The sequence below is a fragment of the Ctenopharyngodon idella genome, chromosome 16 (assembly GCF_019924925.1).
Source record: "Ctenopharyngodon idella isolate HZGC_01 chromosome 16, HZGC01, whole genome shotgun sequence".
Lineage (NCBI taxonomy): Eukaryota > Metazoa > Chordata > Actinopteri > Cypriniformes > Xenocyprididae > Ctenopharyngodon > Ctenopharyngodon idella.
Window position 1 is genome coordinate 16,416,584 of NC_067235.1, and position 17,477 is coordinate 16,434,060.

The 17,477-nt window shown below is 37.9% G+C and overlaps 2 protein-coding genes across 6 annotated transcripts in view; one reads left to right on the plus strand and one right to left on the minus strand.

Moving 5' to 3' along the window:
- The first annotated feature begins 3,690 nt into the window (after nt 1-3,690).
- Nucleotides 3,691-17,477, plus strand: part of trim108 (tripartite motif containing 108) — a 54,527-nt gene continuing 40,740 nt past the window's right edge. The window contains exons 1-5 of the mRNA XM_051865944.1: nt 3,691-4,298; nt 4,540-4,635; nt 5,045-5,278; nt 5,471-5,544; nt 5,640-5,755. Coding sequence (XP_051721904.1) covers nt 3,717-4,298; nt 4,540-4,635; nt 5,045-5,278; nt 5,471-5,544; nt 5,640-5,755 — 1,102 coding nt within the window. The 5' untranslated portion in view covers nt 3,691-3,716. The remainder of the gene's footprint in view (nt 4,299-4,539; nt 4,636-5,044; nt 5,279-5,470; nt 5,545-5,639; nt 5,756-17,477) is intronic.
- LOC127497107 (uncharacterized) overlaps nt 14,676-17,477 on the minus strand; it is a 30,653-nt gene continuing 27,851 nt past the window's right edge. For all 5 annotated transcript variants that reach the window (XM_051865295.1, XM_051865294.1, XM_051865296.1 and 2 more), the window contains 4 exons: nt 17,044-17,127; nt 16,648-16,676; nt 16,412-16,480; nt 14,676-16,209 (listed from right to left, as the gene is read on the minus strand). In XM_051865295.1, coding sequence (XP_051721255.1) covers nt 16,099-16,209; nt 16,412-16,480; nt 16,648-16,676; nt 17,044-17,127 — 293 coding nt within the window. In that variant the 3' untranslated portion in view covers nt 14,676-16,098. The remainder of the gene's footprint in view (nt 16,210-16,411; nt 16,481-16,647; nt 16,677-17,043; nt 17,128-17,477) is intronic.

Consider the following 17,477-nt stretch of genomic DNA (forward strand, 5'->3'; position numbering starts at 1 on the left):
CAGGTTGTGATGGGCCCACTCTAAGATGGTTTTCGCTAGAGTGAAGAGGGGCTTTGAAGAGAGCCCTGCCCTGGTGATTTATGAAGGACACCACCGTCATACTGTCTGATCTGACTAAGACATGGTGTCCCACCATGAGAGGAAGGAAAGTTTGGAGAGCTTAATATACCGCCATCATCTCCAGACGGTTGATATGAAGCTCTCTTTCTGGGCCGTTCAAGTGCCTGAAGGCCGGACGGTCGTCGCACAGAGCTCCTCAACCCATTTTGGAAGCATTTGTGAAAACGACCTTCCTCTTGATCATCGTCCCAATAGCCACGCCCTGCACGACCCAGCAAGAGTTCGCACGCCTGGTTCACCTTGAGCGAGCAGCGACCATGCTGCAAGGCTTGAGGCTGGGACCCGCGGCTTCAGCCAGAACTGCAGTGGGCGCAAGTGAAGCAGACCCAGCTGCAGAGCTGGTGATGCTGAGCTCATGAGACCTAGCATCTTCTGAAACGTTCTGAGTGGCAGAGAAGTTTCGGGCGTAAAAGTTTCCACGAGCTGCTGAATGGCCAGAGATTGCTCTGGCGAGACAACGGCCCTCATGCGGGTCGAGTCTAAAATTATCCCCAGGAACGAGACACGTTGGCTGGGAGATAACGAGATCTTGGGAAAACTGACCTTGAGCTAAGTGGTTGAGGATGATGGATCTGCGAGAGATTAGCTCCTCCTCCGACTTGTCCAGAATGAGCCAGTCGTTGAGGTAGTTTAGTATGCGCACACCCATCTGTCTCAGAGGGGAGAAAGCCGCATCCATGCACTTCATAAAAGTGCGGGGAGCTAGAGATAGCCCGAACGGAAGGACCGTGTATTGATATGCCACCCCTTCGAAGGCATATCTCAAGAATTGCCTGTGATGGGTGGCTATCTGGATGTGAAAATAAGCATCTTTCAGATCCAGGGTAAAGAACCAGTCTCCCGGGCAGATTTGTGGGAAGATCTGCTTCAAAGTGATCATTCTGAATGAGCGCTTTATCAGGGCCCTGTTCAGATGTCTGAGATCGAGGATGGGTCTGAGGCCGCCATCCCTTTTTGGGAACGAGGAAGTATCTGCTGTAGAAGCCTGACTCGCTCAGTGCTGGGGGAACCACTTCTATGGCTCATTTTGCCAGCATGGTGTTCACCTCGGAACGCAGGATGTGCACGTCCTTGTTTTCCACAGAGGTTTGGACCACACCATTGAATAACGGGGCCCGTTAAGCGAATTGGAGTACATAACCTTGTTTTACTGTATTCAGCACCCAGCACTGTGAGGGACTGTGGTGCACACATGGGGTGGAAGAGGAATTTTGCTCTCTTCTTTGAGTATGTTTGTGTTTTCTTTGTCTGTTACCACAGCGGTTATACACTTGGGCGCTAGAACGGGCCCTTTGCGTGCAATAAACACATTTTCCCAGCACCTGGAATTTAACGTGGCGACTGGGAACACATACAAGGCTGTTTGGGTCAGTGAATGCGGCTTGCGGGGTGGGGTCAGCAAGCGAAGAGCTCAGTGATTCGGCATTTAACAACAACACCAGAGAAATCTGCTTTCTCAGAATTAATATATTTCATGAGTCTCACCTGAGTCAGGGGAGAGGGTCATGTCATATTCAGCTGAGCGCTGTCAGCATTGAGCTCATTTTCGTGCTCTTGTAGTGAGAGCACGCGCCCTCAATGAACGCGGCTTGCGGGGGTGTGGCAGGCAAACGACATGCTCAGAGATTGGGCATTTTAAACAACGCTGGAGAAATACGCTCTTTCAGAGTGAATATCTTCCATGAGTCTTTGAGCGCGGCTTCTGCGTGGGACTTGCCCAGCCATCGCACGCACTCACTGTGCTTGTCATTTAAAAAATTAGCTCTTATATTTATACCAATTGTGTTGCAGAAGGATACACTGTAATGCACATGCTCGACGCTGCAGGCGGCTCGGGAGCGAAGCGCTGACCAGGCTGCTTGAGAGCGGCATGGGAACAGAGCTGCTAGAGAGCGGTGGGCTACTTGAGAGTGGTGAGCAGAATAGAGAGCGGTGAGCAGGGAGAGCGAGCTGATCAAACTGCTGCAGAGTGGCGAGTTGATCAGCGGCGAATTCCAGCTGCTTGCAGGTGAAGGCGGCTTCAAGTATCATAGATCAAGCGAAGAGATGCATCGCTGAAGGAGAATGAATCAGTTTGCCAAGGTCAGATGGCCACTTATATAGCCTGATACCCCGCCCCTTTTGGCGTGCTCAAGCGGGCTCGCTCACCATTGGCTAGCGCCATCATTGGTTCGTTTACTTACAACTCCACGAACCAATGGCCATGCAGTTTCACTGCGTGATTGAAAAAGGCTTCAGAAATCGGAGAAAAGGAGTTGTCCCCATAGTGTCTTGTCTTATAATAATAAGACAAACGACGCAGTACGAGTGTAGTATCGAAAGGGAGCAAGGCTGCTGGAGAGATTGCTAATGAGAGATGAACGCAACACACGTCTCGCGAGCAGCGGAACTTTATTATGCTGCAGTCACCGGCGCCGCTTCTTCCGGTCAAGCGTATGAGGTGACACAGCGCTGTTTATTATATTAGATACATTTGACTGTGTTGAAAATGATGTTATGACATTACTCTGTGCATTCGCTCTGCGGCTGCTGTGAGACACTTGTTGCACACTGCTAAGCTAGATCGATTTTAGAATATCATATTAATAAATGCTGGGTGGCTTGTAGGCAAAATAGTCTTTCTCTGAGGCATGGTAAAAGCATTGGTACTCTCGGAAAATCAAGAAAACTAGATTTAAACAATAAGACTAAACGTGTTGAGCTATATAACAATAATTCGTTTTCTGTCTATAAATGTAACCAAACAGTTGTTCCCTTGTCTAAAAAAACATATAATATATTAAAGCGTCTTTGGTGTTTCCATGGTTTCTACAAAATAAAACTGGAAACCTAGGGTAACGCAGATATGACGTCATTGACAGGCGACTCCCGGACACATCCCATATCCTTGGTTAAAATCACGATTTTCTCACGATTTACAAATAGTTTGAAACATTTGGGATATTGTATTGGGATATTGTAAGTACTCAACTGAACAAAATATAACACTGGCCTAGTGGTTTTTGGATATTTTACTGCAAAAATCTTACATATTGTAGCTTTAATGTTATTATGTAAACATACCAAACAGTTGATGGGCCCCATTGACTTCCATACTATGAAAAAAAAGAAAAAGAAAGAAAAAAAATACTATGGAAGTCAATTGGGCCCATCAACTGTTTGGTTACCGACATTCTTCAAAATATCTTTTTTTGTGTTCAGCAGAAGAAAGAAATTCATACCGGTTTGGAACAACTTGAGGATGAGTAAATGATGACAGAATTTTCATTTTTGGGTGAAATAACCATATAATTTCTCCCTAATTACATCGGGTTATTTTTGTGGGGTTACAAAAGGTTTAAACCATTTGTTCAGCTGTTATGTAAATATTACATGAAAAAGGTTATGAACATAATTAACAATAGGCATGTCTTTAAGCATAATACAAGCACTGACCTAAAAGTGTTTGTGCTAATACAATACATTCCAAGTCTCTATTCTAAATAGAAACAAGACATATAGGTATAAGGTTTGATATTCCAGTTTGGCTACTTTCCATGTTATACAACCTGTGGGAGGAACAATAGTTACGCAGGCGAAACCGAAAGTATTCACTTATGAAGCAAAGTCTTGGTAGAAGAACAAACACAACTGAGAAAATAACGTCATCATCTTTGGAAGAAAGAATAAGTTTATTCAGCCAAAACAGAGCTTATTGCTTAGAACACGACCTTGACCAGAAGGAATCTAAAATGTATTCTCCTTTGTCTTTGCAGATAAAGTGCTCCGTGTGTTTGAGTGATTTTACGGATCCAGTGACTCTCTCTTGTGAACACTCGTTTTGTCGGGAATGCATCACAGGTCACATGCAGGCCAGCCTTGGACCCAGCGCCTGCCCAGAATGCCAAAGGCCTTATAACAAAGAAGACCTGAAATCCAGCCGTTTACTGAGGAACATGACCTCGACAGTGAGAGAGCACCTTGCTGAGCAGAAATCAGACAGATCCACATCTAAAGAAGGAACGCAAGCATTAAATTCTCCAGAAATGGAAAAGATGCTGATGTGTTCTGAACACGATGAGAAGCTTAAACTGTTCTGTGAGACTGATCAGAAGCTGGTGTGTGTCATCTGCAGGGATGGAGACAAACACAAAGGCCACGTCTTTAAACCTGTGAAAGAAGCTGCACAGATCAACAAGGTAAAACTCGGTTATTTACATAAGAGTCACATGTTACTTCCTGATGAAAGCACTGTGGATTAAGAGCTTCTTTCTTGCTTTCAAGTGTCTTTCAACCTATGCTATTCGTGTAATGTTATTCATGGAATAATTAGGTTTCTAAATTTGAACTCCAGGATTATTTAATTGAAGATATCCAGAAAACCTTCTCTGTTTTCTGTCAGTGTTTTTCAAATCATGCCTGAGGAGTCTTTTTCTGTAGGGGGAGATGAAGACTGCTTTGGGTTTTCTTGCCAAAGAAAATGGACAGCTGGATTACATGATACAACAACAGACAACTGAGATCACTAAATCTGAGGTATCAAAGCATATAAACTAAGAGAAAAATAATGAATGAATTATCTGCACAGGTACCAGCGGCTCCACATTTCATGTCTGTATTCATCTTTTTGGCCTATCAATTAGTTTATTCAGAAATTCATTAAAACAGTTCATACATATGTCTTGAATACACCTCTTCCATGAGCTAGTTTTTTCTTTCTTCTTCTTTATTCCTTATACGACCATGAGCTAGTTTATAATTTATAAATGAAAATACATTTTTATAGTTTTTGGGTGACATAAAGTAAAAAAAATTGAGGGTGATGCAACTGTCCTGATAATATAAAGAAAATGAAATTATTGTCAAATATTTGTTATATTATATTATATTATATTATATTATTAATATACAGCCACAAACTAAGATAATTTTTTTCTCTGTTTAGGATAAATCCAAAACCTTATCAGCCCAGATCTCTGCTCAGTTTGAAGAAATGCACCAGTTTTTACAACAAAAAGAGGATGAGGTGAAGAAACAGTTGGAGAAGGAGGAGAAGAAAGTTATAGAAGTCATGCAGAAGAATCAGTCTTTGATAAACAGAAGGTTTTTGGAGAACAAAGAAAAGGAGATTATTCTGCAGTCAGCTCTGGAGATCGAGCAACCTGATCACTTTCTACAGGTCACAACACATTTGATTACATCTATTTCTAAAGGGCTAAGTTGTTTTTAAAAACAGTTGTCACAATAATTTGTTTATAAGAACACACATGGAAGTAATATTATAGTTAGGACTAATTTTAAATTACAGTTTTTATACTGTACACAACATAAAGCACACAATCAGTATTTTTTAATCTGTTTTTGTTTACAGTGGTGGAATGAAAAAGGATTTCCAATGACAAAGAACATGAAGCAGAAAGCCATTGAGACACCATCAAATACCCAGTAAATAACATGCAATGCTGTTATTTAGACCTAAATCACATCCGTCATTTCTGTAGAATTGAAGTTTCTGATGCTGAATTGACTCTGTGTTTCAGGTATATGTCAAGGGTCAAAGATCTTACTGTGCTTCCTGATTCTCTCTTTCTTGGCCCCCATGAAACCCACCTGCAGTTCTTTGTGTGGAAGGAGATGCTGCAATCCATCAAACCAGGTGAAGAATATGGCAAATATGCATTTTCAACATTTGATATTTAAAGTTCACCTATAAAGTGAAGGAAATGTCAAAAAAATAAATGCCAAAAATGTGGCAAAGTTAGATTTTAGACTTGTTTGTCATGATTCTCTATATTGGTCTTGTTTTCTGGCAGCTGTGTGTGAGAAACAATATGTAACAAAACATTGTATATGGGTCAGTGACATTGTTTTTTTGGCCAGATTTTTTTAATTATTAAAAAATATGATAGATTTAAAAAAAAAACAAACATCTTTTTTATAATCTTGAACATCCTTATTTGTAATTGAGACATTTGCAGTGTAAAGCCAGCTACAGATGATTAAATAGAAGAAAGAAAAGACGCCCCAAAAAAGACCTTAAAAATACATGACCAATCAGAAATCAGTATCTGCCAAATATGCAAATATCACAAAGACATATTTATTCAGTTGGATTTTTAACATCAAGCATTTTATTCATGTAAATCAACAGGACATTTTCAAACTAAAAATATAAACCAAAAATAGCACACTTAAGGTGAAATAAACTAAAAAACAAAGTTTGAATAAAGGAATGTACATTTATTGGTTTGGGGAATTAATTGCAGATATTACATTTTTAAGATTATTTTTATGCAGAACATAACCAGAATGTTCAATGCAAGATCTGCAATAATGTCTCATTCAACAACTGATTCATCATTTAATTTAATAATGTTTCTCTCTGTGTCTGTGCTGTAGTTCCTGAGAGTTTAACCCTGAAAAATCCTGGAGAATCATACTTAAAAGTGTCTCCAGGGGGCGCCAGAGTCCGACAAGCTGACAGAATGTCTGCTCTGTATAAAGACTTCAATCCAGGTACAGTTTCAGTGGAAAACTTCCAAACTGGCCAGCACTACTGGGAAATAGAGGTCGATAAAAAGCCAGACTGGACTGTGGGAATTAAGATGGGTTCAGAAAAACAGACAACAAAGTCAGCTGAGAGTGAGATCCTGCTCCAACTTAAACACAATAAAGGATACGTTCTGTCCAGTGATGGAAAGGACACTCCATTAAATACTCGAGACAAACCACAGAAAATAGGATTGTATCTGGACTGTGAAAGAAAGCAGGTGTCGTTCTATAACGCTGACAACATGTCTCGGATGGCCCAGATAAACTACAGCTCAAAACAGCCTTGCTGTCTCAGTCTGGTGCCAGGACTTTATCTGGATGGAACGAATAGTGACCCTCTCACTATCTGCTCATATGAGTTTAACTCAAAGAGGAGATTAAAATAAAAATGTTTTGATCTTTCCAACTTTATTTGGTACATGACACATCATGATGGCAGGAAATTTAAATTTAGCTTCTTGAAGTTTTTGTGTTATTTGCTCACTGCAACAATGACAACATGGACAGGAACAAGAGAAATATTGATTATTTCTTCAAATTAATTTATTGATTGCATGCAAGTCTTAACTGAATAATTATTATAGACTATGATGTGAGAAGTGGGCAATAACAATCAGGTTTCTTCCTTTTTTGAGGTATTTTTGTGTAAATTTTCAGTTTTAGATGGCTTATTTCAGCTTATCCAAAGTTATCCAGCCAAGATATATGACTTGTTAGAGCTAGTAGGAAAAATAAGTAAGGATTTGACGTTGCATTGATATGATCAATGCACAAATAATAATAATAATAATAAATCTAAATACTTCTGTAAATATGTCATGATAATTAACAGACTTGTAGTATCATCATTTAAAATGGACTATTGAAACATTTAAAAAGCCTTCTGCAAAAAGTTTCAAGATTAGAAGAAGTAAAGTTAGAAAGGTGAAATTACCATGTATTTATATTATGATTTCTGCCTGTGAAAATAACCATTCATGTTTATTAAGGTAACTATCTTGTTTTGTTGATCACTGTATTGAAATAATTTTTTAAAGCAGTCTATACAATATTTAGCACTGGAAAATGATAATATTCACAAACATGAAGATAAATCTTGCTGTAATCTTGCCTGTTATTTGTTTTTATTCTAATACTGTAGTAGGCATCTCTATTTCCTCTGGGTGGTGTGAGTCCTTCCTCCCTACAAAAAATTAAATACTATTTACTGACCTCTTGTAAGTTTTTACTATGTTTGCAGATTGTTACAGATCAATGTGAATCATCAGATTCTGTGTCGCTCAAAACTCACCAGCTCTTCTCGCACAGATGATCTGAAGAAGAATCACAGCAGGAGCAGCAAATGGTGCAGTCTTAATAATAATCACAGTCTCTACAGGAAAGATGTGTGGACAGATGAGAATAGAGAGAAAGAAGAGAATGAATCTGTGAAACTGTAAATTACATTGTTAATGGTTTTATATCCTTGATTTCATCTACAATTATTTACAAATTATTAAATTCACTTCATTAAAATAACGGTATAGTTATCAGCATGAAAAAACATGCAAAGACTTTTCATACCTCTGAATAATGATCCATGTGTTTTCTCCGTAGTTGATGCTGTAGGATGGATTTTAGTTCAGATATTGTGTAAATTCAAAAATACTAACTGATTGCACAAAAACATGAAGTTATAGACATTCCTTTTGCAAACTGTTTAAAATATTTAATAAGATTCATTTCAACTGCTGTTGTCACAAGGTTTGTGAAAAGCTGTACTTTCTCAACAAAGGAATATGTAGTTCCCTTTCAGTTGGTCACGTTCGACGTATGTCAGAAGTGAACTGACAAATTGGGATATCGTCTTGTTACAGTACATCTTGCGCTGGGCCGCTTCATTCAGCTGCTACTAGGCAAGCACGTGCTGGTCCGTACGGGGAGCACTGTGACCGTTGCGTACAGCCACCAGGGGGGTCTAGGCTGCCGTCGCATGTTGCAACTCGCCCGCCATCTCCTCTTATGGAGTCAGAAGCATCTGAGGTTGCTTCGTGCCATTCACATCCCAGGCGTGCTCAATCGTGTAGCCAACGAGCTCTCACGGGAGCCTCCACTTCCGGGAGAATGGAGACTCCATCCCCAGGTGGTCTAGCTGATTTGGCAGCATTTTGGGGCCAAACAGATAGATCTGTTTGCCTCTCCGGACACAGCCCATTGCCAGTTGTTTTATTCCCTGACCGAGGGCACTCTCGGCACGGATGCATTGGCACACAGCTGGCCCCGGGACCTTCGCAAGTATGCGTTTCCCCCAGTGAGTCTGCTTGCACAGCTCTTGTGCAGAGTCAGAGAGGACGAGGAGCAGGTCCTGTTAGTGGTGCCCTATTGGCCCACTCGGACCTGGTTTCCAGAACTGATGCTTCTCGCGACAGCACCTCCCTGGCCCATTCCTCTGAGGTAGGACCTGCTGACTCAGAGTTCGGCACCCTATGGCACCCGCGTCCGGACCTCTGGAAACTTCATGTCTGGTCCCTGGACGGGACGCAGAGGTTCTAGGTGATCTACCCCAGTCGGGTGTAGACACCATCATTTCTGCAAGAGCTCCTTCTCCGAGGAACCTCTATGCTCTGAAGTGGAACCTGTTTGTCGAGTGGTGTTCCTCTAACCGAGAGGACCCCCGAACATGCTCGATCAGGTCAGTGGTTTCCTTCCTGCAAGAATGGTTGGAGTGAAGGCTGTCTCCCTCCACCCTTAAGGTGTATGTTGCCGCCATTGCTGCACATCACGACACAGTTGATGGTAAATCATCCCAGGGACTTCCATATGTGCACTGCCCAAGGCCAGTCCATATGTGTATTCCCACGTAATTCCCCCCTTCTGGTGGGTGGTGGTCTCCATAGCGTTCCCCCCGGGCATGCTTTCCCAGTGTTTTCCAGTGTTCCTCAGGCATCCAAGTCTTACTGAACTAGTAGTGACGTGATTACGACGTAGCGAGAGGAGGCAGAAATCCGAAACAACAATGGAAGACAAAATCATCGTCGCTGTATGTGGATACCCGGAGCTGTACGATACATCTTCATACTTCTATAGAAACAGGAATAAAAAGGATTTTGCTTGGAAGAAAGTGAATGAGGAGGTTGGACAATCTGGTAAGTTGTAAAAAACGCTCTTTACTCAATTTGAGCTATATATATATACATATTGAGACTACAAGCTAGCTAAAGCCGGCAAATTGAGCTTATTCGCCATATTTTACAACTACTTTCCCGCTGAGATGTGTTTATTCAGAGGAAGTGTGCAGAAACGAGACTGGAGACGCCTGGCAGAAGCCCCTCTCATGGCACGAATTCACGTCTGTTGTGAAGTGAATTTCAAGCGTGAGTAAACTCAAAATGTTTAAGCGTCCAACTACGCGCGAATAGCGCGATTTATTCGCGCAAGTCACATCTGGTGTGAATGCCCCATTAGTCTTTGGACATTCGCTTTGTAAACACTTGTTCGGTATTCCGCCTACATCACACGTGACCTTTCCAACATGATTACATAATACGTGGTGCATCGCAGAGCTAGTGCAAGTATTTGTGGTTAAAAAGTATATAGTTTTTATTTTTTTTTAAGAAAATGACCAATAATTTCACTTGACAAGACCTGTATTCTATGGCTGGGATCATGTAGAGCCCTTTGAAGCTGCATTGAAACTGCAATTTTGATCTTCATCCCGTTGGTAGCTGATGAAGTCCACTATATGGAGAAAATGGAATGTTTTCCTCAAAACATTGTTCGTTTGGAATTTGAGGTCTCATGGTAATAAAAAGGTAACTCCAGAGCCCCAGAACTGAATACAAAGTGCTTAAAGGATCCCACAAGTTGCCCACAAGTGCCAGTGGTTCCACCAGTAACCCCACTATAGGAGAAAGAGCTTTAGGCACTTAAAATACATTTTGAAGTTTCTTTGTATAGTGTGTTCCCGGCAACATAGGCGGTATAATGACAGACACTTACTGACTCTTATGGTGGTCGACCGGTCCATCTATGCGTCTGATGACAGTACTGTGCAACTGCTGCTGCACTGAGCACAGATGTGCTGTCTCCTGTGCAGACTATGTAACAACTTCCACACAAATCCGCAGTTATCCATAAATTTTAGGAAGGAAACGGTAAGAGTTGCACGATTTATTTTTAAAATGTTCTGTGTAAGGCACTGATGTTAGAGAACTGTTACATTGCAAAATAATCTGTTCAGTTTTAGTTTTGTTACATTAGTTTTGTTTAAATTTATTTATTTTTTTTATTTATTTATTTATTTTTTTAAAAAAGACTATTTTACCAATAGGAAAGAATAGGGAAAATTCTTCTCTGAAAAGTTTCTCTGAAAAGTATAGGCCTACCTACAATTTTGGCAAATGTATTGTGCTTTATGGATTTTTGAATATTTTCATTTTAAACAAGACACGGTTACTGAATGATTTTTAGCAATGTGATGGCACAAACAGCATTTACAGTCCGCCTATCTCATATTGTCCTAGTGTCTTGTACCTTTAAACACGGTAGGCTATTACATGGATGGAAATATTTTTATATATAAATAATATGCAGATAAGAATATGCATAGTAAAACTATAGCATTGTAAGCTCCATACTGTTATTTTGGGGAGGAGATGGTGTGGGGATGCACATACTCTGATTAGGATTTCTAAATGGAATTTTGCACAGGCTTTAGCCGAAGGCTTTAGATGAAAATTTATAGGCTTATCCTATAGTTTTACAAGTCTGAAAACATTTGAGCATATACGCTCATTTTAAGGATGAAATCAAAGTTTTATATGTAACATGAGGCTCCAGGACCCATTGACAAATCTGATTAAAGAGTTACTTTCCAGATAAAGTGTGATGATAAAAAGTTTGTTAGAGTCAGTGTAAACCACTGAAGTGAGAGACTGATGCTGTGTGACTGATCATGTACCTTGTGTCGGATCTGCTGCTGTAGTTTGGCTTGATTTCTTCTCAGAGTTTGAGCTGCTGACTGGAATCAGTGTTGTTGAATCGACTGGAGCTGCAGAAGATGAATGTTCAGATGCAGGACATTAACATCATATTTTCATACTCGATCATGACCAGTGCTGAGTGGATTACTAACAAATTGTTATCCATACCGAATACAAATTACATGATAAAATTTGTAGTATTTTAGGTAATGTAATCAGATTACTTTTTTGATTACTTTTGACCTAACTCATTTGTCATATTGATTTCAATAGAACAATCTTGTAGCATATTGATATAATAGTGGAAAGAGAAAGAAAATGTAATCCACTTTTTGTTATCAACAATGTGAAATGCATTAAACATGCTTTCTTAAACTGGGGTTTGAGAAATTGATGAAAAGCTAGTTAATTAAATCTTAAAAATGTTAAATATTTTAAAAAATATTTTAAAATGAAACAATTAAAATAAAATGTTTACTAAGAAATGTTTTACTTGTATTTGCTGTGTGGCCTCTCAATTTTCCATGCAATTATAGCCGTCTAACTAGTGGCCGTGTGTGAAATTCCACTAATCTTGAAGAATTTCTGAACATATATAAGCAACTTTATTATATAGAGCAGTTAGACCCCAGACTCAGTCTCTCTATGTTATTCTTCTTTATCCCTAAAATAATCAGTTCAACTGTCTCTGAATGTCTGTTATAGATCCATGTAGTTGATGTGCAGCCAGAAAGAACATTATTACAGGGCAGACGGACATTTTCACCAGAAGTGCTGAACACATGAGTTACTTCTGCTCCATACATACCTGAAAATTTGAGTGATCATATTTGAATAAATACCATTAAATTAAAACAGGAAATGTAGATTAAAACATTCTGACATTAAAAACAAAGTAATTAAATGAATGCAGTTAATTAATTTGGATCTTCACATTATACAGATCTTTCAAGCCATCTTATAGATCATATAAAGATTTCTTTACCTGTCAGAAGTGGACAGAGAATGATCAGTCCCAGCAGACACATGTGACACTGATCAGCCATTTTCTGTTTATGTCAGTCTTTCTGTTCTTTATACAGTTCTTTTTTAAACATCATCAACCCCTCATGCGGTTGTTATCTTCCTCTGATCTGACCAACTGACTGTTGTCATAGTGCTGACACTATGACACAGCTGCATTTTACTGACACTATACCATGCATGATAGACATGCTCCTGTGGAATCACTATTAAGTAAAACATGTGCTATGACGCCTTCTACAGAGTTCAAAATGGTGACATTCTATCAAGTTTTAACTATAAATGAACACTGGAACTCAGAATCTGAATGGAGCCTCTGAGAGTCTAAGTTTGTTTGCAACTATTGCAGAGTCAAGACTTTATGATACTCAACCTAATCATATCACAACTTGGGTTGGTTTTCCATAGAATACCATGATTTTTTATACTGTACAAACTGTATATCCTATCCCCTAACCCTAAACACAACCCTCACATTTTAACACAAAAAAACAAAACAAAACAAAAAACATCATTTAGTGTGATTTATAAGCTGTTTTTCTCATGGACAAGATCAAACATTTCTGGTATTACTATCCTTTCGTCCCCATAGGGACAATGTAATCCAGTTAGTTAGTTCGTTTGTAGTTAGTTTGACCACACTGGTTAAACACAGAGGACTGTGATCATCTCTGAACCCATTTTAGACTGATGGGTGTGAATTTTCACACATTCAGGTGGTAGTTCCTGTTGTTTCTTAAAGTGGGTTTCCTTTCACATTTTTTGCTATAGTTGCTACAAAACATTTACAAATTCACTAGTGGTGCAGTGTAACAAATGTTTAGCTCCAACTGTGCTCCAACACACCTGGTTATATTTATAATTTATTAAAGTAAAAAAGTTCAAATTAGTTGATTCAACAAGTGTTTAAATAAAGTTAAACTTCTCTAAGGAGCTGATGACCTGAAGGTTGGTCATGTATTTGATTAGGGAGACGTAGAATGTGCACTGTTGGGGAGTCTCCAGAAAGGAGTTTGGGAACCACTGTCAAATGTAAAATATTTATTTACTGACAAAATCTAAAATATACAATTTGGAATTATAATGTTCTATCTGCATTCTGAGCAGTTTTGAGATATTGAGCTTCAAAGTTTTTGAATTCCATTTGACTTTGTGGATAGAACTTTTTTGTTTTCTAAATAAAAATTCCCAAAATGTGCACAACTTAAAAAAAAATCACAATGTCAAGTTGTCACAGAATAAAAATATGTGAATAACTCAGTTTTGACAAAAATGTCATATAGAACTTTATAATTTCAAGGTGACGATTTATATATGAAATCTTTTTAGGTGTACAAATGTTAATGAATCCTCTGAGGTTCATATAATGTTGAAATAGTGCAATTAATAGGCTGATTTTATTTAGTTCCATTTTTTTATACTGGAACTGATTGACATTAATGGTTCGAACATGCATTTTCCATTGATACGGATAGAACACTGTACTAAAATACTCTGGCTGTATCCAAAATCATCCCCTACCCTCATTCACTATTCACTTGAAGTCGGAATGAATAAAAACAACCTAGTGAATTTGTATACTGTGTTACTGGAAGGGCTGCTGCTTGTGCTTGCTGTTTAATAAAGATATTTAAGCTTAACTGGCAAACTCCATTAGTAATGAAATTGTTTATTTACAAATCTGTCATGGACACTGTGACCCTCACAGTGCATTATGGGTATTCTATAGCTGTTTATTGTACATTGGTTGTACACTCATTTTTGCAGTGCATTATGGGATTGAATAAGTGCACTTGATAATGTCAAATACGGTTTTGGACACTATGGTTGTCCACTTAAGTAGTGCACTATATATATATATATATATATATATATATATGTGTTGATTTTGTATACAGTCTCTGTCCCTGCCAGAGTTCCTTGCATATGCACTATTCAGCAGCGACAACGCAACATTGCAAATGAAACCACAGCACAAAACAAAAAGCGTGACCAGCTGGCTCTTTTTACTCAATCAAAAACATACAGAAGTGCAATCTGTTTCAACAAATGAGCAGTTAGTTTTATTTGGTCAAACACATACAGCTTACTAATTAAGTGAGACATACATAAATGTGATTGTATTTATGCTGCATATAAAAAGACTGTGAAAAGTCATTTAAAACCTTTCGCAAGAACTGTAAAGAGAACTTTGTTAATCATTAAATTATCTCTACATTTTGCAATGGATTTTTTTTTATTTTTTTTTTTATATTTCTTCATTAAAAGTACATTCAATCATTAATGGAACCATTAAAGAACCAGACTCATTAAATTCATTATGATTCCCATAAATAGACATTATTTCTTCTATTTCTCTGAAACTGACTTCGGTCTCTCAGCTGTGTTAAATAAAACATTTCTAAACATCTCTGCATTACTCACAAATGCCTCAAGCACAGAAATAGTTTAAAAGATGGGTAACACTTTATTTTAGGGTCTTTTAACTAGCTGCTTATTAGCATGCATATTACAAGAATATTGCCTATTTATTAATACTTATTAAGCACATATTAATGCCTTATTCTGCATGACCTTATTCTACATTCTTAATCCTATCCAATACCTAAACTTAATAACTACCTTACTAACTATTAATAAGCAGTAAATTAGGAGTTTATTGAGGGAAAAGTTGTAGTTAATAGTTTATATGTGTTCCCTATACTAAAGTGTTACCAAAAGATGATGTTAATCAATGTAGCTTGGGTATTAAAAACAGTTACGACACAACATCATATTTAAAACAATGTCAGTTCTGAGCTCACAGGCACATTCTGCACAGTTACAAACTCACTTCTGACACTAATCCACTGCATCTGTATCCTAATAAGGCTTAAACCCATACAACAAGAGGTTCCCCTCAGGAGAAATACTGCACAAGGAAATATTTGTAATGACAGAAAATACATTTCATTGGTTTGACAGGCTATTCGTGTCATACATTTAATGACAAACACAATCTAGTGTTATAAGCATTACTGAAAGCAGCTGCTCAAATCGTTCAAATACCAAATTTTCATTCCTGTGTGATTAAAGTCTACATTATCACATAGCTTTGCCTGTATTCATAATTACTGCAAACTGACAGTTAATTAACAAAATTGATGGTTAATTGAGAATAATCTAAAAATGAAACTGTCCTCCATTTTCTAAACTTTGTGCAAGCATAGAGATCAGTGTATCATCCTGAATTAATAATAAAGACAATAACATTTACTGAACAACAAGCAGACAGCTACTATAAAATACATCCAAAACTAACCAAAATACTACAAATAAATCTGATCACCACTTGGGTTTATTTGTTAACATGTGAAAGATAGTAATTATAACGGCACTAAATGAAACCCCTAGGAGTCAATTATATATTTCTCTATTCATACATCATAATATAAAGTCTTTGTATAATAAATGACTATTTTACTCATTTGTGATGGTTCTTGTTCACAGTGACATAAAGTTGACTGCTGTCATCCTGAGGTCCAGCTGTTGCTCCACTGATGGAAGCGTAAGTCACTTTATCATCACCATGAACCTGAATGAACATCACAGATATTGTAAAACAAGGAGTGAGTTTCAACCCACAAATATTACATCCTCTTGTTAGATTTTGACTCAAGAGAAGAACTGCATTTCATAATAAAACTGATTTAGGTATAGCCTACAAACTATTATGCTGAGATAATGTGGATGGCATTAGTGTACACTGATGGAAGAACAAAGAAGTGTTTACTCACCTTCTTATTTTTGGCTTTGTCTTTACTGTACTTGACAACCTCAGTATAAGTCACATCATCTTTCTGCTCCTAAACAATGAAGATATGAACAGTATAAAAACTGTACACTAACTTGACATTTAGCTGATGCTTTTATCGACTAAAAACTACACATTTTACAGGGAAAGTTCACTGGAGCAGTGATTATGGACACAATAAGAGCTCATGGATCAACCGCAGAGGTCTTTGACACTTACCACAGAGTCATCAGTCCCGCTTCTGTTACCTGAAAAATAATGGTGCCTCATGTAATAGAAATACTTAATGATAAAGACAGAAAAACAAAACACAGAATGTCTGTAATGCAAGTTAAAAGTGTCTAGAAGAATTCTAATGCTGTAGAAACTTTATTTTGCCTTGTTAATTGATTCGTTCTTTTTTTTTACTTATTACAAGAATTATGTTAAAATTACTTTTAATTTTCAAATCAGTAAAATCTTACAAACGATAGTTTAAACCAAACAAATTTCTATGATAAAACTGAAACTGATGCGCTTGTAATATACTTGTAATATATGCGCTATAAATATTTAAAGTCAGATTTCTTGGATTGTTTTGTCTGTTGTACCAAAATACGAGGAACTAAAACTCACCAGATTTTTTTTTACAAATCGCCCAAAGAATAACAGCAAGAAGGAGAACAGCCAATGCAGCAACAACACCAACAATCACAGTCACTGAGGGAGAGACAATATAGGGACATGTTCAGATCCAGATGAAAACAACAGCAGAACATCTATATTACTATAATTTTACCAAAGATATAAAAACAACAATTACTGACAGACACATAAAATGATTACTTACACATTTAATACTATAATTATTCATAATTATAATAAATAAAATTAATATTTGTGGATGATGAGTTTACAAAAAGCTTTTCTTGCTTAGTTTACAGCTGGTACTACTGTTGCCACTTTATCAGGTGTGTTTCTAGGCATGGGGAACTAAGCGGTTGCCAATAGGGTGTCACCATCAGGCAGTCCAACACCATTACATATAGTCCATTACAATGTACAAAATA